This window comes from Pocillopora verrucosa, chromosome 5 (assembly GCF_036669915.1).
Source record: "Pocillopora verrucosa isolate sample1 chromosome 5, ASM3666991v2, whole genome shotgun sequence".
In the NCBI taxonomy this organism is placed as follows: Eukaryota; Metazoa; Cnidaria; class Anthozoa; order Scleractinia; family Pocilloporidae; genus Pocillopora; species Pocillopora verrucosa.
Genome location: NC_089316.1, coordinates 8,053,618 through 8,077,175, shown reverse-complemented (window position 1 = coordinate 8,077,175; position 23,558 = coordinate 8,053,618). Strand labels below are relative to the sequence as shown.

Sequence of the window (23,558 nt, the reverse complement as noted above, 5' to 3'; positions counted from 1 at the left end):
ACAGGTTATCTTTCCATATTTGGAAAGTCAAATATTGCTAACACCTTCTAACACTTTGCAATGCAACTTCTAAACGCAGGCAGCCGTGGCGGATTGTAGAATCTATAGAAAGGAAGGAGAAAAGGAAAATGAATGAAGTTACAGCACTTTTGCCATTTTTTTTTATCAAAACTATGATCGCTTTAAAATCATAGTTTTCCAAAGTTGTCATGATGTTCAAAGCCGTTCTTAATTTGGATGATATCGCAAACAGGCATTTACCTTCCAAAATAAAAAAGAGAAACAAAAGGAATTTAACTAAAGACGTTCAGGGGTTCTTTTTATTAATATTTTAAGAATACAGGACGCCTTTTTGGCGCTGGTAAAGCATGCGTTGTGGGGGGCAAAACAGTGTGGTTCCATTTTGCCATTCGAAGTGTGTGCGATTGATTTCATCATATAAAGATTCCTTTAAGGTTGTTTTTATCTTAAGGCTGATGAATATTCTATGAAAATCATCTGTTTTATTTTATCCTAAGTTACACTTTAGACACTCATACAACTTCGAAAAGTTGCAACGTACATTTTTTTAATAGATTCTGATTTTTTTAGGACAAAAAAACAGCGCATTTACGGCATCGCTTTTAGAAGGTTAATCAACGACAAACAGGAACCAGAAATGAATTATTAATAGCATGATAAATATGGAATATTGTTACAGTAACTATAGTTACAAGAAACAAGCACCGATGACAGCATCGCCTTTAAAGGGTTGATCAACGACAAACAGGAGCAAGAAATAAATTATTAAGAGCATGATAGATATTGGCTATTGTAACAGCAACTACTGTTATAAGTGCCAATGACAGCATTGTTTTTGGAGGGTTTTTTATTCCTCGCTAAAAACTCTGGAGGAAGCGTGCTACATGCTAAAAAAGGTAAACCAGTTTTTTTTCTTGAAGCTAAATTATTTTTTCCTTAATTAGGTAATGGATGAGTTTCTTTAGTTAGGCAATGGATAATGGAAAACCGAGAGGGATTTGTTACCAAAATACTCCTAAGAGCTCATTTTAAAGTATAGCTTTCGTAGGTCTGTAATCAAAATTTACCGAACTCTACTTCGTGCCTAAAGCTAATAATTTGTACCGATTAAATTTTACTTTGAAATTAATGAAACAGGTTTTTTCGCCGTTGATTTACAAACATCGTAGACAGAATTAACGATTATATTACTCAAATTCCCGCCCGAATTTTGTTGAATTTTGTTGCACGCGAGGAACCAAAACAGAAACGATGAAGTTGAAAGAGAGCATGTTTAACTCGTTGACAATCAGCTGCAGATGTTTAAGGATCGCATTTCTTATATTCATCAGCCCTAGAGTTTCGTAGAATAAGTTTGGCTTCAATCCCAAAATAGAGTTTGGTAAATTTTTGACGGCAAACTAATTACGGCTGCTATGTAAGACCAGACCATCAATTTTAGGATTTAGTTTCCCTGATTCAATGTGTTTCCAAACTGAGCCTTTTCATGAATATTTCTATATCTAATTTCTAATTTCTAATTTTTTTTGAACCGCAGCTACTTGAAATTCTACTTAACCAATTTGGTAAGGCTATCTACGTGAGTTAACAACACTAGATAGGAACATCAAAGGTATCATTCCACAAAAGCTGAGAGAAGCCAAAAGACCTCAGATACTCTGATACAACTTTGAAGTTGTACTTTACATTGTCTCTTGACATTCCAATTAGCATACTGTCCGTTTTTAGAGGGTTTTTTATTCCTCGCTAAAAACTCTGGAGGAAGCGTGTTACATGCTAAAAAACGTGAGCCAGTTTTCTTTGACGCTAGCAAGTTAAAAATCTGAGAATGAGACATTTCATTTTTAAATGATTATTTCGATATAGTATGATAATTATTCCTTTCTAAGAAAAAAGAATAGAAAAGAAAAACATTTTCCGAAAAAACTAGGATGAGATGATCTCCCTCTCCTTGCAGCTATGTAATGGGATAAGATGTTGGAATGACTGTAATATCTCTAATTCTCTAACTAACAGAGAAAGGATCTTTCAAATCGACGGATTTACGACGTGAGCTATTTACTATTTTTTTTCAAGTAATTTGTTCAAAAAGAATATGTTAATTGATGATGAACGCTGTCTTTATGCAGCATAATAGACGTAAGTCGGGTGTTGCTGCTCGACACAGAAAAATTTTAAATGTTGAAATCTTGGGCAGAGAATGAGAAACGTTTAATTTTCTTTCTTTTTATCGACTTTCTACGACTTTTTGTGATTTACTGTGTGACGCAAGGTTTTAGAACAATTTTTTTCTTTAGTGTTGAGCAAGAGAGAATTCTTCAATGTGTCAGCTTTTAGTTTTTAGTTTTTTTTAATTTAGTTAAATCATTGCGCGAAAGCATCACATTCGACATTCATGTGCTAGCAATGTGCATGAAGTTTGTCACTACGCACATAGCCTAACGGCCTAGCCTGCCACGAGTTGGCAGAATATCCGAAGTACTAATCAGAGAGCCATAAATTCGATTCCTATTGCGAGCACTCTGATCGAGTTCTTTTTCTTCGAGTATACCTATGTTATTCAATCAAAATATCATATTTTAGAAAACTTCGATGTTTCCATGAGCGCTCCATTTTGTATACCGTATGTACACGGATGATTCTTAACATCACCATAGATCGTCATCCATAGAAGGTGTGCTTATTTAGTTTAAGAATGATGATGGTTGAGCTTACAAAACTCTATTTTTTCTCCAAGATTTTGAAGTTTTTTTGTGCTACGAAGCTAATCAAATAACCAAAAAATTGTGCCATTCGTGCGGGAATTTGCTTTAATATGTATAAAGCGTGGGGATAACTTGTTTAAAACCTATGGCCTTTGCAATTGTATCGACTTGATTTTCTTTTCTAGGTAGAATGGCGAAATAACGAGTAGCATCATTAAAAAGTGGACTCTTGCCACGGAAACAGTTGGGCGGGGAAAATATAAAAAAAAGGCCTTCAATTATTTTAATTAAATCTTATAAGTTGTACTTTTCTTATTGCTAAGATACAGTCGATTCAGAATTGATTTCTACTTTGCTTCATGTTTGTTTGTCTGTCTGTCTATCTGTTGTCATAATTTTTTGTCTACTGGTTTGGCTAAGTAATCTACACTTTCCAATTTCTGCATCAGCGGGAATGGCGAGGAATTCAAGCTTCTTAATCTTCCTAGCCTCTTTGTATCTCATGAACTTCTCTACTGCTAAAAATACATGCAAGACAGAAGTTAACGTACCTGGTATGGCTCTCAAAGGATTCGTCTTTAAAAAGGTCCCAGTAACAGCTCCTCATGTGTGCGATATCACCTGCGAGAGAGAAACGATATGTCAAAGCTACAATTATGTAATTGGGGAAAAGTCCTGTGAATTGAACATCCGAACTAAGGAAGCAAGGCCCGAGAATTTCCAGCCAGATGGTTTACGCTTTTACATGGGACGCCTCAGTGGTAGAGGTACGTATCCGGTCTAGTTTATTTTACATACAAATCTTTTTCAGTGAGTTCTTAGTAAAAACCCATCACTTTCCGAGAGCAAGTGTCTGATTGCTTTGTTATTAAATAGGGGCACTGTCTTAAAGCAAAATTCACCCTCCATTCTATATTAATAGCAGCTAAACTTCACAGCTCTTAATTATTATCATTCCATGTTTATCTCGCCCAGACAAATATATATTCATCTCTAATCTGTATTGCAACTTCTATTACCCTCAAACCATTAATGAAGTCATGTCTATATCGTAGCCCCCTTAGGATCTATTCCTGAATTACCAGCGTTATCGTGCCAAGAGATAAAACTAAGTGAAGGAAAAAGCAGCATCAGTAAAAAGTACTGGTTGGATCCAACTTATGTCGGGAGTTCAAAGTTGGTTTATTGCGACATGAACTTGGGAGGTAAGTCAGTATACCAAGAACAGAATTACTTTACACAGTGTTTGGACCTTGTCTTAATGTTTTCTTTCGATCAATTTCCAATTAGATATCGATGAATGTAAAAGCAGCAACGATGTCTGTGACAAGAATGCAAACTGCTCCAATACTGTTGGGTTTTATAATTGCACCTGTAAAGAAGGATTTACTGGGGATGGACACTCATGCTCAGGTAGAAAATTATCGTGACGCTATGGTACAATATTATATAATAAGCTCAGTTATGCACGCATTCTGATTGGTTGTCACTTATGATCTATTGGAGGACAGACGTATAGATGACGTCATCACATTTTGACGTCCTCTGTGATCTATTACTGAACAGACGGACGGCAACTTGGAATCTATTTGTTAATTCGATTCTCATGCGTAAATCATTCAAGGAATCTTTGCTAGCATTGACTTCTTTTGATTACTTTCCAATCAGATATAGATGAATGCAAAGACAGCAATACTGTGTGTGACGTAAATGCGAATTGTACCAACACTGAAGGTTCTCACAACTGCACCTGTAACGAAGGATACATTGGCGATGGTAAATCATGCCAAGGTATGAAATAGTAGCTTGGGCATCCAACAAATGATACAAAATAATCAAAAGAATTTTCCCAATTGAATAATTTGTAATTAATTTGATTTGAACTTTCATTGACTTTTCATACGCGTGAACTCCTTACTGATTAATCCAACGAAGTAATGTTTGCTTCAGTCGAGGAGTGCCAAAGTTACTCAAGTCTGACCAGTGCCGACCGTAAATCCACAATCCCCAAAGCCGGGTCTGCTTTGTGCGATAACTCACTCCCCCATGGCTGGTATCGTTTCCAAGGAGCTGCAGGAACAAAAATGCCAACCACTTGTCCACCAACTCATAGGTGTACAGCTGATATCTCAAGCTGGTTAAATGGAGTTCATCCCACAGTGGCTGAGGGTCAAGTTACCAGGCAGGTCTGCTTTCACTGGTTTTCAAACTGTTGTAGATGGTCCACCTACATCCAAGTAAGAAACTGTGGCTCTTATTACGTATATTACTTCTCTGGAGTACCAACATGTAATACCCGTTACTGTAGTACGGAATAGCTGTAGTGTATTAGGACAGCGGTAATTCGCAAATATCCGGGAACTTAAAGGTGTGTGCGAGAGCGTATGTTTTTAAGCCTTTGTAGTGTACCTTTGTGGCTTCACTACACTACTACAATATCTTTCTCTTGTTCTGAAGCAAAGCGCCGATGCAACTTTACAGTAAATACTATAGGGATCTGTTTTGTTTATCATCGATCCCTTTTGGCGCCTTTAAATTTCTAAAGTTTTGGTGTTCCGTATTCCCATGTTTAAGTTTGTTTCTTGGTTAACTTACCTTTAAGCTTCCAGTAGTGATTGAAATGAAACATCTTCTAACAATTTTAAAAACATCACCCAGCAAAAGTTGATGAAACTACGAAAATATAGTCACTAATTTATTATCAATTTTTGTTGAGACACCTACTTCACTGCAAAACCTCATGTAGACAAAAATAGAGAATTACCAGACAAATCACTTTAAGTTAAAGAGTTAAACAGCTCAACCAGCTTTACAACCAGAGTTTGTAATGCAATAGTCATCGAATCTATTCGTTTGATAGTTTACAGGGGAATTGGAATACAATAGAAAGAACAAGGAAGATGGTGAAATTTGAGCTTGGTCGTGAAGGAAAGAAATATGCTTTTCGTTTTTTCCTTAGGCGTGAGCCAAAGAAAAGATCTAACTCTCCACGATGAGTCGACCCGCGCAACCGAGATTGATTTTAATGATACTTAGGGAATAGGCGAGGGGTCAATTCTGGCTGGCCATGAGCAGATTTTCCGTGCAAAATATCAAAGGATAACATAAGAAACAACCACAGTCTAGCAAAATGAGCAAAAGAAAAAGTGAATCGTTAACAGAAGTCTGTAAAAGGAAAAAAAAGTGGAGGAAAGGAAAACTCCAGAATTTTTAAGCGCGTGTATCCTGTTGATTAACCATTTACTTTTGACCTTTACCAAAGAATTCATACGCTTTTAAAACACCGTGAATTACTTGTTTGTCAGTTTTTTACTCTACTGAAACATTTTGCTTCTGACAGCCTGAACATACGCCACCTGGTTCTTAAAATGGCCATGCATACGCAGACGTTTGAGCACTGCGTTAATATTTACCACCTTTCTTAGGATACGCGTCATAAATTAAATTAATTATGGTCTATTCAGATTTGTCGTTTGCCCAACGCTTGTATTGCAAACGAATTACATCTTTCATTAACTATTTACACCCTAACATCAGTATGCATATTCTCCACACTGTTGTTTATACATTTCGTAAGGTGCTGACGAGGAGAATTTGTTTGCCAATCAAAAGGTTCCTTCCTTAGTGACCATTTCCTTTATTCTCATGACCTTAATGTGTGATTCAGGGGTGATATTGTAAGGAGAAATGTGATGCTAGTCACTCTTAGGGTTTAAAGGGTTAACGTAAGAAATGTTGGTGATCGTGACCTTTGGATGAAATACCAGGAAAGGTCCGTAAAGGAATGATCTTCGCCTATGAGCCGCCCCAATTGAAGAAATTGCAGAAAGGAAGAAGAAATGGTACCTGGAAGGCACGGATTCAAATCCCGTCGAAGTCTGAATTTTCAAGGCTCCTTTTCTGCAATTTCACAATTGTAGCTCACTTATAACGATTATTTCTATACATGATAGTTTTTTTTTATTGGGGACCTTAAGCAGTCAGGACGGCAACGCCAAGGAAGACTTCGATTTAAAAATAAATTTCTGCCTCTAGGTACAATTTCAAAAATGGCTGCATGTGTTTACCGTCTCATACGGCGCCACACCTTAACTTCACCATAACGTATAAAAGAAGCGTTGAGTTCCAAATGGAAATTAAAATAGTTTGCCGTCGCGGTTTTGGTGATTTCACGTTGCTGTTTTGTATAGGACGGCTCAGAAATGTACAAACGCACGTGCTGAGCTATTGTTCTGCTCATTATGTCGTTTGTTTTTCCATGTCCTCGTTGCCGTCGCCGTCGTGGTTTGCTTAAGGTCGCTATTATGAAACGGAGACCAACACATCCCGTTAATAAAAAAAGAAGGAATATGCCATGTATTGTATTTTATAGCGTTCAGTCTTTCTTGAATTAAAGGTTGGGAATTAGCAATTGGACTATTTTAAACTCTGTTAACCTTAAGCAATTATGGTTGAATGACCCAATCACCCAAGTAAGTTCTTGGAGCCAAACCAACACATTCCACTTGGCGTGATAACTTCTGTTTGCCTCCAGAAGCTCTTCCATTGAAAAACAAATTGTCACATACTTGTTATGCATTATAGAATTTTAAGAGAGAGAGAGACAGAGATAGAGAGAGTACTCCTATCGAGGCTCAGTCAAAAGCCTAGCGAGATAAAATAATGTTCATCAAGCCTCACTTTTCAAACAGTTTCTCCTCACCTGTAGCAAAGCTCATGATTAGGAAACAGAGTAAAAAATTTGAATGTTGATCTTAAGGTCAAAATTGAACCCGGCAGGCCGATTGTGGAGACATCCTCTCACCATGAGGTAAGATGCTTCTATCGATTTTCTCACATCTACGCTGTGGAAAGGAATTTTAGAATTCTGAAATAGTGAATTTTCAACGACCATGAGTTTCCCGTGCGTTAACTTTCGGTGTCAACGTGACAGAAAGGAAGTTAATCAGTACTTTTGTCAACAAGCGATTTGCATGTCAGTATCATATTTCGTACGTGTCTCGGCTGGTTCCTTGGCATCGCTCTGCCAAACAAACAAAAGCATTACATGTAAGTTCAATTCTAACAACGTCTCGTTATGTCCAAAAAACAAGATCGCTCTTCTGTTGGTGATGTCCCCAGCTGTTCACCTAAGTTTGTTTGTCCAGTATCGTTCGTATGTTTATTAATCTGCACCGCTGCCTTGGTTCGTGTTGAGATCATAAACCAGCGAGTTCATCACGTTGAAGATGTCATAGCGGAAGTGAGGCAAATACATGAATCCATAATTAAGGATTCTAGTGAAGGAGCAAGCTTCCAAGACTCTGGAAGGACTGGTTCTGTCGGGAACTTTGATAGCAATATTTCTAAGGAGAGCAAAGATATGATCGAAGGTAATTTTTTTCCTCTAATCAACTTACAATTTAAAGGATCCTCGAGCTTATCCAAAGCTATTGCACTACCTTTTGCTCTCTGTTTATTTCATGCCAGTACCGGTGATTTTGTCTATCTTAATGATACGATATAAATTTTTCCTGGCGAAATATTTTCCACTATCTCAATTTTTTTTCCGGGGGCTTTCTTTGGCGATCATGGTTGCAAAAGTCCAAGAGCAGTTGAAATGATCAAAATCATTCAATCGATCGTTCAAAGTACTTCTTTTTTCCCTCTACATCTATAATTTGGATCAATTTTTCGATTAATTTTTTCATGATTGAATTGTTATACAGCTAAGCCCTCCAAGGATATAAAGGGTCCATCGTTGATTGAATAATTGGCAAGAGTGGGACGTCTGCTATTCATCGTGATAGCAGCACAAAAAGGTCAGGGATGGCGGAGCGTTTTGAAACTCGAGGGGATTGGGGTAGGGGTGTTCATCGAAGACCATGCTATGTCCTTACTCAAATTTCCCAAGATACCATCCACGTCAAACCTCTGCCACCCTTGTGCTGAATGTGTTACATTCAAGAGAGCAGTTCTGATTGTGGTGTTTTCAGCCCCTTTTTTTAAAAACTACTGAATAAACGTGAAGTGTTCTTGCGTGACTCAGGGAAAAGTTGAGCCTTTTTTCAGGTTCTCGTTCAAAGGAGGCTATAGAAAGAGCGAGAAAACGAATATCGGTGATTGCCCGAGAAAAGGTGGTCTCCTTTCACTAATTTTCAGCGACCGAAGGTTTACAGGGCTTCGCAAAAACCGGGTAACTGTTAGTTAGAAGAATCCGGTTTGGAACCAAACTTGGTTTAATGAATAAACCGCTTTTTAGATTTTTATGAAGTGAAGAGATTTGAAAGTGTTCCCAGCTTTAATTTTCAAATACTTTTTGAAAAAAACGAACAAATTCTTTCCAGTTCACGCTAGAAGAACCCGTCACCACTCTTCATCTCAAAAACGACCTATCCCTGACGGAGTTACTATAGAGGTGGTTAGAAGTGAGATAAACAAGACCATAAGCTCATGGTCACCACAATCATTTTGTTCGCCCAAAGAACAAACATGTGTACAGGGACCACCGGGATTGCAAGGACCTAAAGGATCACGTGGAAGGAAGGGTCCGCGTGGATCTACGGGAAGGAAAGGGTTACGTGGTTTTAGAGGAGAACCAGGGCCTTCAGGAAAACAGGGAAATATCGGACCGCCGGGTCAAAAGGGTGCGCAGGGTGCTAAAGGTATCCCAGGTCTCAGGGGGCCACCCGGTACTAAAGGAGAACCTGGGGAATCCATTTCTCTCCCCTCAGTTGTCGTTTCTCCAGCTAAGCAAACAGTTAGAGAAAATCAAAGAGCAGCGTTCCAATGTTCTGTCAGTGGAAATCCTCAACCGACTATGATGTGGGTACGAGGAAATGGTACTCATCTGCAAAGTGATTCTCACCTTGGCACTCGGGGTGGGAGATTAGAAGTCCATAACGTGACTCTTAGCGACGCGGGAAAATACACTTGCGTTGGAAGGAATATCTTGGGTTCCGAGAGCAAGTCTGCGAAGCTAATTGTTGAAGGTAGGAATAGGTATTGACGGTATTGAATGTGAGAGTTAAGCATAAACGAATCTTTTTGCTTTGTTTTCCTCGAGGGTGACATAGCAATTGAATTATTTTGCACGAAAATCCATTGAAAGAATTACGGATGCAAAGTTTTGGATGCAAAGTTTTGGATGCAAAGTTTTGGATGCAAACAATTGGATGGAAACATTTGTTTCGGGAACATTTTAGTTTTGTGACAATAAACATGACCATAAAGTTAGCCGATGCGATTAAGTTTTCATGTTGAAGTTTTCCGAGTATTCAACTGCTGACTTCAGCCTAATATAATTTTGAACTCCACGGTTTAGAGAGAAAAATACTTTCGTTCTTCAATCAAAGCCCGTGGTTCAGTCCAAGTTATTTCAACTCAGTTTGATCAACATTTTTGTCTCGCTAGCCAATCAAATGTTTTGGTCCTGTAATAAATCGCTCAGAAAGCGATATACGCGATGGTTACCGACAAGAGAAAAGTACGTGGAACAAAAACTCTACTACGTCCAATATTTTCCCTTCCAATTCTTTTCTCTATCGCCACAGGAAAGACTGGGTGTGAATTTATTTCGTTATCTGCTTACTACTATTTTTTTAATATCAATTATTTAATTTACTTCCATTTAGCCAAACCACAAGTTCGACTTTCTTCAGGACCCATTCATGCAAGGGTGGGACAAAACATCACTTTACCCAAATGTCACGTGACCGGCTTTCCGAAGCCAGTCGTGTCGTGGAAAAGATTGACCGGTGCCTTAGCTAAAAAGAGAGCAGTTTATAATCAGCAAGATTTGACAGTGATTGATGTGCAAAAAAACGACACTGGACCGTATGAATGCAGAGCCAGGAACCATCTCGGAGAAGCTTTCGCAGTTACGACCTTGTTTGTTTGGTCGGCACCAAAATTTGTCACGAAGCCACCAGACATGGCCACTAATGGGGTTGGTGGGTCAGTGTCTCTAAACTGTTCCGCCATAGGAGAGACTATTCCTCTGATTTCTTGGAAACGAGCAGCGGGGGCATGGGACGAAAAGAGAATGAAGGTAGACAAAGGAACCCTAACTATTTCGGTTCTGAGAGAATTAGACTCAGGAATTTATGTGTGCGAAGCCAAAGGTCCCCAATTTACAATTGAGGCAAGAACATTTCTGAAGGTGAAAGGTTAGTTGAACAGCGTTCCATATTGTTGTTTTTAACATACATGTTCGGCACACACTCTTTGGCCGTATCACGCGATTTCATCCTTTTCTTTTCGGTTTTCTGTGCGCTGAATTTTAGTTAAACACGTTAAATCTTTCCTAACCGCTTTTTAAATGAAACCCTGTCAGCTGAATGACGACCAAGATCTCAGTAACTGGAACAATTTTTTCCACACGAGTCCGGTTAACGTAATTGTAAAGGAAATTGAACTCTCTCATTTTAATTACCGAAATCTCAGCTCGCCATGGTGGCAGGCCAGGCTGCATTTCCATTAGTCTGAAATGAACTCAGAATTAATACCACTGATTGAGCTGGCGCAGTTACTTGTGAACAGGCCCTATTTTTTGCGCCAGGCCGTTTCTTAGTATGCAATATATGAAAATTCAAACAATTTTTTCTTCAATCTTAAATGTTTAGGAAATTCTTGATATATAATTTTTTTGTTGGAGTGCTATTTGTCCGAGTGTGGTGCAACTATAACCAAAGTAATAATGGCCGGGGATGGTCAATCACTTATCGGATGTTACGTCATTTTCTTAAAGCTCCCCTCTCTTTTACACCTGATGGCCGTAAAGGACGACTTGGTATCATTCAAAAATTCACCGTCCCAAGATCAGCCAAGTATCTCATTAAAGCTTTGGGCGCTCGGGGAGGGGCGCATTCCTACGACTATGGATTCAGACCAGGAACCTATTATGGCGGCTATGGGGCAGCGATAGAAGGGACGTTTAGACTGACCAAAGGCACTATTCTAAGTATTGTTGTAGGGCAGAGAGGAGGAGATTCAGTGGAGGTAAAAGGTGGCCAAAGCACTACTATGACAGCAGCTCAGCTTGGGCTGTCTGTTGAAGACAATGCTGGCACTGGGGGAGGAGGAGGGAGCTTTGTTTATACCGCAACCAATGTGCTGTTGTTAGCTGCCGGAGGAGGTGGAGGCGCATCTGGTGGATATAATGGTGTGGACGGTCAGGCAGGAACAAGTGGAACCAGTAGTGTGGGGAACGATCCGTCACATGTGAAGAAGGGTGGTACCACGGGGCAACCAGGAGAATGTAACAATGATGACGCTAACTACCATGGGGGAGTGGGTGCGGGTTGGAATGGCCAAAGCTGTTCAAGAAAAGGATCTGAGCACGGAGAGGGAGGTGGGTCACATGCTCAGGGCTGGATTGGAGGTCAAGCAGGAGGTATGAACAGTGGAAATAACGGTGGACCGGCACCAGGAGCAGTGGGAGGGTTTGGTGGAGGTGGAGGAGGAGCAGAGGATAACGGTGCATCAGGTGGAGGGGGAGGGTACTCAGGAGGAGGCAGCGGTACCCATGGTAAACAAGCCGGAGGGGGAGGTGGTTCGTATTGCGCTGGTGAAAATTGCCACGGTGTGACTGGCGGCAATGTAAATGAAGACGGCCTAGTGCAAATTATAGTTATATTCGACTAGAATCAGTAATCCGATATCTTCTAAGTTCCATTTTAATTGATATCAGCTTTGAGCTGTTTTGAGTGATGCGAATAGACTGTTCTACAAAATATAGCGTCGCCAAAGAGCCTTGCTGAGATGACATCACATGAATTTACACCGTAAAAAGACTTTAACTTGAAATAGGACTTGAAACAGTTCAGAACTTTCATTTTTAGGAGAAACATGAGAGCGAGTGAAGAATACCGTCTATCATTATTTGAGTGCCACTCAACGGTCCGTATCTCTTAAAATCGTTTCATTTCTGAACTTTGACAAGGACGCGTGGAAAGTAGCAAACAAAAAAAATAGGAGTAGATAAGTATATGCTTAAATGAAATAAAAAAGATTTAAAAGAAGGCAGTTATTGGTGAAGAAGTCGCAAGACATAATACGTCTCCGATGGAAGTAGTAAAATGTGACGAATTCGAAGTGTCCTTTCTGAAATTTGAGTCGCTCGTGATTTAATAAGAGGAGACAATATGTGGATTTTCGTTTATCCAAAAGATTGTCTAAATAGTTTTGAAAAATCAGCAAGTCGACTAACCATGTTAAATTCGATTTTTTTCCTATAGCAAAGATATAAAAGTAGGATATAACTCAGCCAATCCATACTTTGTCTTAGGATTTGAAAGGCTTATGATACACAATGCCAAAACTATATTTCCCATCGTCTAAAATTAATGTTTTTTATTTCACCTGAGTGATTTGTGTTCACTCCGAGTATACAATAAATGGTTTTTAAATGAGAGTAATTCTGTTCATTGAGTACTGTGCCAGTCGTCCACTAGGGGTAGATTGTGAATCAATGGAAAAAATAATCAGTGCACCTCGGCTCTACAAAAGGGTCTCAACGGGATTAACCTTTAGCAGTAAAACGGCAAAAACAGAGCCGTTTAAGGCGTAAAAATCGACGAATGCAAAGGAATATCCGAAATTTTACCGCTAGCTGTAAAATGGGCTAAATTTTAACCGGTAGTAATAAAAGCCATCACCCCATTGAGATCCTCCTACGACTTGCGCTTGTCTGTTTATCACCAAAGATATGATTCACAGTTTTCCCTTGTGACTGCTATTTACGTGTATCGAGATTACACAAGTTGTTATCGGGCCCGAGCACCGGCGGGAAGGTGGGAGGCTCTCCTCTTGTGATACTTTTATAGCTTGAAATAGGAGAAGAGGGAATTATACATTCATCACTTTTGGAAGTAAAGAGTCAATACAACAACAACAACAGAAATTGTATTTGCATTTTTCTATTTATGTTAAAACGTCTTCATAAACTACTCATGAAGGAGGCTCATTCGTTTTAAAATATCGTTATTTATTCCGTAAGTAATAAATAAATCCCTAGATCCTTGCTTTAGTCAGGCGCCATTGAAGGAAACTCAATGAATCTTTATTTGAAATAAGATCATTTCAATGAACAGGACTTTAGAGAAAAGATATGCAACAAATGCGTATCTGATCGTCCCAGTCCAATGTAGCCCTGAGAAGGACATATGTTGTCGGTTGTTGTGAGCGACGTTCGATAAGCTACGCAGAAATTGTCATCCTAGTCATTAGAGGCAATGCACGCATGATTGAACCTAGTTGTGCACTATCCAGTACTAACTTTCATCGGTCAATATAGGCAGTGGGAACCTGGTAAACACTTTCTTCAACATGGCGGACGAAGCTGATGAAATAATTACGACTGTGATAGTATGACAAAACATTGGTTTTCTTGCACGTAATAATGAGTTGAAAGTACACATTCAACTTATAACAACATGAGCGAGCAACAGGCAATTCCAGACCGTCCAGCAACTTCAAAAACGCCTTCAATCACTCGGTTTATTCGCTACGAGCATCTTATCGCTGGCGTGTCTGGAGGAGTTACGTCAACTCTTGTGCTGCATCCGTTGGACCTGATTAAAATAAGATTCCAAGGTAAGATTGGGTAATAAATATAACATCTTACAATAGACACACCAGGTTTTAGATACCCTCCATTCACTAACGAAGCTGCCTTCCGCCGAATTCGGAAATCACCATCGACTCATCGTGACGTTAGAATTGTAAGTGGCGAGGTTACTTTAATAGTTTAAGTTTAATAAATTAACTTGAGCGTTAATCGTTATGCAAAACATATATGTGTGAATTTATTCCGGCACTAATACAACTATTTCATAAATGTTTGCACCTCTTTCAATACAGTAAATTTCATACATTTTTGTAGTATAATTTGACCCGAAACTGTGAGATGAAATAATCGAAACTTCCATCACATACAAGACTACTTGTATTTGTCTTTCGCTTACTTTAGAACCATTCAAAAAAGGAAGTGATCCACAATAATCCAGTTAGGAACATTTGGAATGTTTTTTGCAACTCTTTGAAACTCTCAGTTTCGTTAACTGAAAACTCTCGTTGTTTAAACTTAGTGACGTGTTAAAGTTCACACGGACGTGACGTGTTGACGTGTTAGTGACGTGTTGTTTGACATCTAGTTTAAAAATACCTTCGTTGTGATATAGTATCAGAGAGCATACATGCATGAAACATTTGCCAGAAAGATATTACCAATATTATTATTTCTCAGTTAATGATGGAAGTGGAAAGTTACCAGCTTACAGAGGACTTACTGATGCAGTGAAGTCAATTGTGAGAACAGCTGGCTTAAAAGGATTATATCAGGTACTTTGATTTGTAAAAAGTATTGCAATACTTGCACAGTTTGTGCATTATTAATTTTGAGGGTTCGCAGCAGTTTTTCTTTTAGCCCTTGAAACCACTTTTGAAATCTGACTATAAATTGTCGTTACTGTTCACCATAAATTCTGTTTTTTTTTCTTATCTTGAGAATGTGGTTCGAAAGCAAGTAATACCTCTTCATTTAAATTGTTTTTCTTCTTATCACTTTTTTTCTCAACATTGTATTTTTATTCTAAGGAGAATATACTTTTTAATTGTTCCTGGAATGAAATGTTTAAGATCTGCAATGGTTTCATTTAACTTGGTGATAATGGTTTTAAGTTTTAAATGATAGTATTATCATCAATACATCGTTCTATATATTTTCTATGTCCAAACATGCATTTCTATAATTTATCATATATGAGGTTAACAACTACTAGATACTAATTGGCTGAGATAGAGGCACTCCTACTTAATGATAAGAGATAATTTGCTCATGGATCATGAAGGCATGTTTTCTTGATCCTTGCTGCCTGAATGTGATTAGCAGCAGGTTTCTTTTGGATGGGAAATGAGGATTTGAAGTGCGCCCCGAGTGCAGTTAATCCTAAACAAAAATTATTTTGACATGAAATCACTGGGATGTGTTGTGTTTATTCTCTTTAATTTGTGTCTTATAAAAATTGTGGGTGTCACTTTCATACACAAATTTATATCTAAGTTAGGTCCTTCCAGTTTTGAGTGTGTAGTTGCAATCTTTACCCATGGGAAAACTGTTTTCCTTGTGTCCAGACTCAATTGTATTTAATGTATCTTTGACTGAGTAATCCACCTAACATGCATTCATCACAAACATTCTTTTCTTCCATCTGAGTCCTCTGTGGATATGTAATCGCATGGGCCTGAAGGCAATTAAAAATTAATTTCATGCATATTTTTAAAGTTTTTCCAAAATTGCCTGAGTCGTGGAGTGATGAGGGCAATTTGGGGAAAAAAATGCCCTCTGTCTCAGCCTATCAGCATTCAGTAATTTTGCCCTGCATGTGATGAGAAAAATAGACAAAGTTTATTAATTTTATCATACTAAATCCACAGTTTTCCAAGTGTTATCTAACCTAACTATGGTGTGAGGAGACTCTCAAATGTTTTTTTTTTTTGCCTGGAAGATAATATATTTTTTTGTCTTTTCACAAACAGGGTGTGACACCTAATGTTTGGGGAAATGGATCAGCGTGGGGTCTGTACTTTTTCAGGTAAATACTTGAGCACAAACAAAATTCCATAAACTTACCTCACTCTCAAAGTCTTTAGAGTATTATTTCACCAAAGAAATGTTTTCTTTTTAAATGCACAGCTCAGATTTGATTATTATTGCTATTTTTCTTTAACACAGTTACAACATTTTAAAAGCATGGATGCAGAAAGATAGTGATAAGCCTTTAGGGTTTGAGAGGCATCTGATAGCAGGAGCTGTGGCAGGTGAGGGATTTTAGTATTATAATTGGAGGCACAGGTAGCTCCAGTCATAACAAACACTGTGGTTTGCCATTTTGTCTTTAGAGTTGAGGTAGCACAATTCTGTTAGAGCAACATATTCTGATAAATGAGGCACTTTTTGTTTTAAGCTTAAACAGTATTTTCTGTTCCTTTGAGGCAAGCATCAGCATTTGCAGTCTGTTTGAAAATGAAACCTGCAGTGTGGGTTGTCTCTATGTACTAACTTTTGACATAGTGCAAGAGATTGTTCACCCAAACTCCACTAAAAGGAAGGATCTGCAAAAAGAGAGAAAAGAAATAACAGTTCTCCTGGTCTGGAAAGGCACTTGGAAATTTTTACTAAAATTATTGCTAAGCGTACATAATTATACAGCTGTAAAGAGAATCCTTGAGGTGACATGGGCTTTGAGGTGGCTATTCTGTGAAAATTATTATAAAGCAAATCAAAAGACCAAATCAGTTCGTTTGAGGAAATTTCAGTTTTTTTGAGGGCCACTCCTGTTTTATTTGATCTGTTAGGTGTAAGTTCTCTGAATTTACTTCTGATCAATCTGTTTTTTTTATTAATCAGTTTTATTTACTTGTAACTGACCAATGACAATGTCTCAGTCAATACTATGTTCAATACCATGTACAATATCGTTTGTGAAGGAATGTTGGTCAGTTAAATCTCTGGTCACAGTGGCAGGCTTTTCCTTTTCTTCCCAGCTTTCCCCCTGGTTTTGGTTATTTTGGTTATTTTGCTCCTTTCCCCTCCTCCTTCCCCCTCCCTCTTCCCTCTCCTCCTTTCCCCTCCTCCTTCCCCCTCCCCCTTTTCCTCCTCCTTTCCCCTCCTCCTTTCCCCTCCTCCTTCCCCCTCCTCCTTTGCCCTCCTCCTTCCCCCTCCTCCTTCCCCCTCCTCCTTCCCCCTCCTCCTTCCCCCTCCCCCTTTGCCCTCCTCCTTTCCCCTCCTCCTTCCCCCTCCCCCTTTCCCCTCCTCCTTTCCCCTCCTCCTTTCCCCTCCTCCTTCCCCCTTCCCCTTTGCCCTCCTCCTTCCCCCTACTCCTTCCTCCATAACTCAAACTTGTCCTCCTTAGCTTAACCCCTTAATCTCAGAAGTGATCAACATATAACTTCTCCCCATAATATCCTTACATTATCCAGCAAACAGGTTATAAGAATACACAAACACATCCTAATCTTACACCAAATTCTCATTCCTTATTTACAAGGAAATGTGTAGGGGTTAGAGGAAAGAATTCACAATCAGATCTTGGTGGTTAAAGGGTCAATGAAAAAAACCAACATGCTAAATATCCTTGTAAATGTTAGCTGTAAACCTGTTTTTAAATTGTACATTGTATAGTATTTGCACTTAGTCAGCTTTTGTGCCTAATGGAATGTGTTCTTTTTATCACTAGGAATAGGGACTTTGTCAGTCACAAACCCAATATGGGTGGTGAAAACTCGCCTATGTCTCCAGTACTCTGATCCCCTTGCAGGAAAAACACAAACACCACAGTACAAAGGAATGTTTGGTAAGACATTTTTTTTGCAAAGATGAATGACTCTTTTTTACCCAAGAGGGAGGAAAGAAAAGTGAACCCTTTGCACCCTTACATCAGTATGTATTTTCCTCGTACTGTTCTTGATAAATTTCGAACTTGCCACTTATGAGGAGAACGTAGTTAAAAATCAAGAGCCCTTTCAACTTTGTGATTATGTCTTCTAGTTATTCATAAGCCTAAAGTTTGATTCAGCACTGAATAATAAATTGTTTGATCCTTTTCTCAATCACAATTTCACTGTGAGGGAATTGAACCTGAGTCAAGGTGCTGGTATATGTAATTGTGCTCACCAACTCCCCATATAAATGAAATCCAGATGCATGACTTATTTTGTACTCCTTGTTCTCTACAGATGCTCTGTTAAAGTTGTGGAGACATGAGGGGTTGAGAGGTTTATACAAGGTAACCTTGATATGTATCTGTTGACAGCTTTTTGATTGACTGATCAAGTTAAAAATTAAGATACAGTAATTTTGACTGTGTGTACTGGACTTGTTGTGAAGTATGCAGGGTACTGGTCTCTAGTAAAGTCAGTCAAGTCCAAAAAGTCACCAGCAGTGTGTACTGCACCATGTGTACGTTAATACCTTGGGCTTAAGAAAAAAATGGAATAAAATGTACTACAATAAAGGAATTAAAAAATATATATACGATCTTTAGTTTTTATACGTGCATAGGAAATCCATCCACCTATCTTACAGGTGTAGGTCTGCATGATGCAATCACAATTATGTCTTTGATATTCACTTTTGTCACCTTATGTAAAACATTTTGATATTGTAGTTGGTATATTTTGGTCGCTGGATATGCACTAAGCCAACAGTGGTTTTTAAACTTCCTTAGAAAAAGGAGGGGAACAATCAAAAAGAGAAATAGGGAAGGAAAGAGAAGCATAAACATCAGTCTTAGAGTCAGGAACCATACAAAGCTATTTGAGCCTTATTGAAGGCCTCACCAACTTGGTGTTGCTAAGATAATGGCATTGTGAGTGATTAACCTGAGTTTATGTGTTTGGATGGAACATGAAGTTTGCTCATATCATTTTATTTTACTTGACCAGGGTTACATTCCAGGTATTTTTGGCGTATCACACGGAGCACTACAATTCATGGCCTATGAGGAGCTGAAGAAAGGCTACAGTCAATATTTTGGAACACCAATCAACAAGAAGCTGGTGCATACTGTCTGCATGTGTTTGTATAGTTGATTGTATACGTGTTAAAGCTCACAAATTCAACCGAGTTAGCAAACAAGAAACTCTTGAATTTAATCCTTGATATACAAAACATGTGAAGTGCTCTGATCATGTTCATAGCTTAGGGTGGATGATTGAAGTGTTGTCATTTACTGGAACGAAACTTTACTTTCAACTCCCCTCTCCACCCAGAAGGATTGATAAGAATCAACCCTTTGCCCCCCCCCCCCCCCCCCCACAAGATTGACTGACATCTAACTTCTCCTTACAATATCACCTCTGAATCACACATGGAGGTCATGAGAATAGAGGAAATATTCAGCCACTGAAAAAGTTCTTGACTGTTTAAGAAATTCTCCTTGTTAGTATCTTTGGAAATGTACAGAGAACAGTATGGAGAAGATGGATATTGATGTTAGGGTGTAAAGGGTTAACACGAACACATGTAGTGGCCAGTAGCGAATGTAAAGGGAGAACACGAGAGAGGGAAGGGTGGGGGAAGTTTTTGGCTTCTCATCTTGAGTAGTAGTCCTCCATGACGAGCTTCAGCATTTTGAAGCTACAACTGACGTCCAAAAGACAACCTCTATTACCTTTGTTGTACATGTGGCTGGTAGGAAGGTACTAATAGGATGACGTTTATTATTATGTAACCGTGGGTTATCTTGGGAATCACTCTGAAGTGCTGAAAATATAGTAGTTCTTTTTTTATATAAAGTGTTTTGCTCTCTACTTTATGTTTTGCTAACTTTCATTTTCTTCATAGAGTTCAACTGAGTACCTTGTAATGGCTTCACTGTCGAAAATTTTCGCCGCAACAGCGACATATCCTTATCAAGTGGTTAGAGCAAGACTTCAGGTTAGAATGGGAGATTCATTAGCAAATTATTAACCTTTCGAAATCGATTTTGTTTTACTTTTGTATGCTATTATCTTGAAATAAACTTTTAGTTTAAGGGTTTTTTTTTTAGTTTTCAGGCCGGTGATCTCATCGGTTGGTTTACTGGACTCCAGGTTGATGTGGCCTGTGCTCGAGCCTCGAGCCTCAACTAGGTCATTGTATCGATTCCTTGGGAAAAGATTCGTTAGCCCCACACATCCCCCTCCCAGTGGTTCAAATTGGCACCAACAAAAGGCCAGGGAGACCCTTCAATGAGGATAAATACCAAATCTCACGAGGGAGAGTAGCTTTCACCCTCTTTCACTCTCTCTATTCCTCTTAAGAAACACGGATCCAAGATTGTTATGAGAACGCACGGCGCGAAAGTTTTGATCCTGTGCCCATAAAATTAGCTAAAACCAATTGAATATATCTGGAGCTGTCCCTGAGCAAGTCTGATTTGTTAAATCGTTCAGTATTTACTGTTTCCTGCTGTCATTTATTGTTCATGAATTTTACTTTTCTAAAGAATCAGTACACGATGGTGGAATACAAAGGCGCGTTGGATGTGATTAGTAAGACTTTCAGGTAAGTTGGAACTTGACATGAGGACTTAAAGTTTTCGATACGTTATAGACTAGCTTTCCATCTTTAGTTTCAAACCCTCTACATTAAAGAGAGGTACATGTTTTGCCCGTTTGAAACAATTTGACAAAGAATTGGACCGAAATTGGCGGAGAACTGAAACCAGCTTGTTTGAGAACTGGATCCAATTTTCGGATTGACTTACGGCTTAGTGGTAAAGTCCACATTTTTATGAAAGAAGGTATTCTTCTTTTTCTGGCCTCTCCTCACGGCAGGTTCTTTTCAAAATCTTAGGCATGAAGGAGTAACAGGATTTTATAAAGGATTAATTCCCAGTGTCCTCAGGTAAGGCTAAATGTTAAAAATAAATTTGATGATACAAGTAGATTTACTTGTTAGTTTTATGTGTTAAACCGCAATGTATAATCTAGAATTTGCCAAGAGGGCTTAGTGGGCTCCCATCTTTAATTTTCGGTGGCACTTTGTAAAGGAAAGGGTCTTAAGAGATGGGGTACCCCCATAAGGTGTTTGAACTTATTTGCACCCTCCAGTCTGTGAGAAACTGGGAAGAAGAGACAGGCGATAGATACATTAAGAGGCTATAAAATTTGGAGTAGGTGTCATGTCATTGTTTTCGTCAGTTACATGTTCGAATACTGTGAAATTATTAAGATACTTATCGTTATCACAAATGTTTGTGCCCCACCTGATATGTTAGTGTAAGTTTTAGCGGTTTTTTTGTTTTTGGAAATCCAGCAAAAGAGCGCTTTAGAAGAAACCCTGAAACTGTAATATATGTAAAACGTTCATTGTCGATTTTACTGTGTATTGTGCGTTTGATTGTTGTTGATTTTGTTTCTTTTTAGAGTAACGCCAGCATGTGCACTTACATTTGTGGTGTACGAAAACGTTATTCACTTCCTTCTGCCGGACAGATGACATCGACAGGATAAATGATGGAATCCGGCAACGGGAGACGATGGGCAATACTACAGCACTTGGTTTTATTACCAGACTTTATTCTGCAACAGTTCCGACTGATTCATTTATGGAAAAAAATATATTAACCGAGCGAAGTTAACCGCCCAGTGCGTTTACACATTTTATCGATAACTTCATTTACCAGCGGAATGTGAATATGAATTTTTTCAGAGCAACTTTTGTACATCAATGCAAAAGGTATCCATTTTTACTATCAGGTCTTAAGGGTAACAATGATTTCTCCCATTGTTCTTTTATAAAGAACCTTCCCCCTCCCCTTTTTCCCTTGTCCCATACGGGTATCAAATTATGTACATCCCCTGTTCCTTACGTTAAAATCTTTTTCAATAACTTTCTCCATTTGTTACTGAATTGTTGCGATGTAAAGTTAAACCCAGTTTTTATTTATGGCTCTGTTTTTACCTCACAGCGACATTTCCTTGTTGTTGTTGTTATTTTTCCCTGGTTATTGACATTAACTTCAGTAAAAAACGGTGAAAGCTACTCTTTCGCGATCGCTATTAGATGAGTGGTATCGAGAACCTACTCCGACCCATGGACTACACTGCCCTTAACGCTTACTCGTGTTCGTGTTATGAAACTCAGCTAAAAATAGTCCGTGTAAGTTAAATTTATTTACAAAGAGATACACAGTTTTTGTTAAATAATGAGATAATTTATTTACACCACTCAAGAAGCTGAGCCACAATTGACCCAGCTCATATCACTTTGCTTTGAAGAGTCTATTTTTATACGTTGTCAAGAAACTCGCCTTGCTTTGCCTCATTTGCTTTGTGTTCAGGTCTCTTATTGTAAATTAGAGACAAATGAACATCAAATGATTGGAAGACTAGTCTTAGTTAGAATATTGAAATATCAGGCAGTAGCCTTTGGGGGTTACGGTGAGAGTGGGTTTCTTTTCTGCGCTTACTATTTTTCATAGGATTCTTTGAATATGTTTGCATTATATAAAAGGAAAACTTCGCCGAGAGAAACTGTGATTTTGATTTCAAATCTAACATTCCTGTAAAATATTTTTGGTGATGTACTTAAACGGTGTAAAAAGTTGTTTACAACTTGTGTTTACCTAAGCTACTCTAAATACTTGTTATTAACACATTGCAGTTCTGAATACCTTTCTTTTAGCGTGTTAATGTTGTAGGCAAACATTAACCATAGTAAAAACAGGTCAACTTTTAAAAGCTACATGCAGCTTTTAAACTTAATAATACACATGCAAGTTGCACTCGCCTTACGGCTTTATGCAATTTGGTCAGTCGTTTAAAATTTTCTCGTTCTGTTTTATCCCAAATTGCACTGGAAACGCGTGATTACCTATATAAAATTATTTGAACAAATTTTGTCTCGAATAAATGAAGTGCCCGTGCGCTTAGTTAAATAAGCTGCATAGGGACACTTTGAAGCCATTGCGTAAAGATCTTTAACTTGGATTCAAAATAAGCGTGAGATGTAAGCGATCCAATAATTTCAAATGAATTCTGGTCGATTCGGACACATTTAACACACGGTTACTCAGGCTAAACTATTGAATTTTGCTTACTGTGTGTCTGGAAATTGGTTCAACGTTTCAAAATACTGAGTTACTATTATTACGTTAACTTTACGTAGTTTCATAGGACATCGGATTTCGAGAGTCATCAATTTTTTTACTATGCCTATAACGAAAGATAGCGCCTGTTTGTATTACACTGACCAACGCTAAAATAATCATGGTTTATAATTAGAGCAACAGAAGAATGAAAAAAACGAAAAAAAAAAACATAAAAGGCTCAAAAACCATAAGCTTGAGAGTTTGTCTTGCAGAT

General features: G+C 38.4%; 3 protein-coding genes across 4 annotated transcripts; all 3 read left to right on the top strand.

The window, feature by feature from the left end:
• The first annotated feature begins 3,180 nt into the window (after positions 1 to 3,180).
• LOC131794661 (uromodulin-like) lies at positions 3,181 to 5,044 on the top strand. Its single transcript, XM_066166322.1, has 4 exons — positions 3,181 to 3,493; positions 3,782 to 3,931; positions 4,017 to 4,139; positions 4,677 to 5,044. The coding sequence occupies exons 1-4, from the start codon at positions 3,181 to 3,183 to the stop codon at positions 5,042 to 5,044; spliced, it is 954 nt and encodes a 317-aa protein (XP_066022419.1).
• A 2,702-nt stretch (positions 5,045 to 7,746) lies between these two features.
• LOC131794660 (uncharacterized) lies at positions 7,747 to 13,119 on the top strand. The gene is made up of 4 exons (XM_059112195.2): positions 7,747 to 8,098; positions 9,053 to 9,697; positions 10,340 to 10,873; positions 11,455 to 13,119. The coding sequence occupies exons 1-4, from the start codon at positions 7,804 to 7,806 to the stop codon at positions 12,348 to 12,350; spliced, it is 2,370 nt and encodes a 789-aa protein (XP_058968178.2). The 5' UTR covers positions 7,747 to 7,803; the 3' UTR covers positions 12,351 to 13,119.
• Positions 13,120 to 14,028: 909 nt separating this feature from the next.
• On the top strand, positions 14,029 to 23,531 carry LOC131794634 (solute carrier family 25 member 32). Of its 2 annotated transcripts, XM_059112163.2 has the most exons (11): positions 14,029 to 14,300; positions 14,953 to 15,047; positions 16,245 to 16,300; positions 16,441 to 16,526; positions 17,945 to 18,061; positions 18,444 to 18,493; positions 19,152 to 19,265; positions 20,053 to 20,145; positions 20,696 to 20,754; positions 21,046 to 21,096; positions 21,618 to 23,531. In XM_059112163.2, the coding sequence occupies exons 1-11, from the start codon at positions 14,141 to 14,143 to the stop codon at positions 21,688 to 21,690; spliced, it is 954 nt and encodes a 317-aa protein (XP_058968146.1). In that variant the 5' UTR covers positions 14,029 to 14,140; the 3' UTR covers positions 21,691 to 23,531. The 2 variants fall into 2 exon arrangements, with proteins under 2 accessions (XP_058968146.1, XP_058968147.1); XM_059112164.2 differs by lacking the exon at positions 21,618 to 23,531 and having other exon boundaries at positions 21,027 to 21,092.
• The last annotated feature ends 27 nt before the right edge of the window (positions 23,532 to 23,558 follow it).

Excerpts from the sequence above, each read along its gene's own strand:
- LOC131794661 (XM_066166322.1), top strand. The coding sequence starts at position 3,181 with ATGGCGAGGAATTCAAGCTTCTTAATCTTCCTAGCCTCTTTGTATCTC. Across the intron at positions 3,494-3,781 it reads GGGACGCCTCAGTGGTAGAG|CCCCCTTAGGATCTATTCCT; the intron begins GTACGTATCCGG and ends TCTATATCGTAG. Across the intron at positions 3,932-4,016 it reads TTGCGACATGAACTTGGGAG|ATATCGATGAATGTAAAAGC; the intron begins GTAAGTCAGTAT and ends ATTTCCAATTAG.
- LOC131794634 (XM_059112163.2), top strand. The coding sequence starts at position 14,141 with ATGAGCGAGCAACAGGCAATTCCAGACCGTCCAGCAACTTCAAAAACG. Across the intron at positions 18,494-19,151 it reads GGTTGAGAGGTTTATACAAG|GGTTACATTCCAGGTATTTT; the intron begins GTAACCTTGATA and ends TTACTTGACCAG. Across the intron at positions 20,755-21,045 it reads GTGATTAGTAAGACTTTCAG|GCATGAAGGAGTAACAGGAT; the intron begins GTAAGTTGGAAC and ends TCAAAATCTTAG.
- LOC131794660 (XM_059112195.2), top strand. The coding sequence starts at position 7,804 with ATGTCCAAAAAACAAGATCGCTCTTCTGTTGGTGATGTCCCCAGCTGT. Across the intron at positions 8,099-9,052 it reads GAGCAAAGATATGATCGAAG|TTCACGCTAGAAGAACCCGT; the intron begins GTAATTTTTTTC and ends AATTCTTTCCAG. Across the intron at positions 9,698-10,339 it reads TGCGAAGCTAATTGTTGAAG|CCAAACCACAAGTTCGACTT; the intron begins GTAGGAATAGGT and ends ACTTCCATTTAG.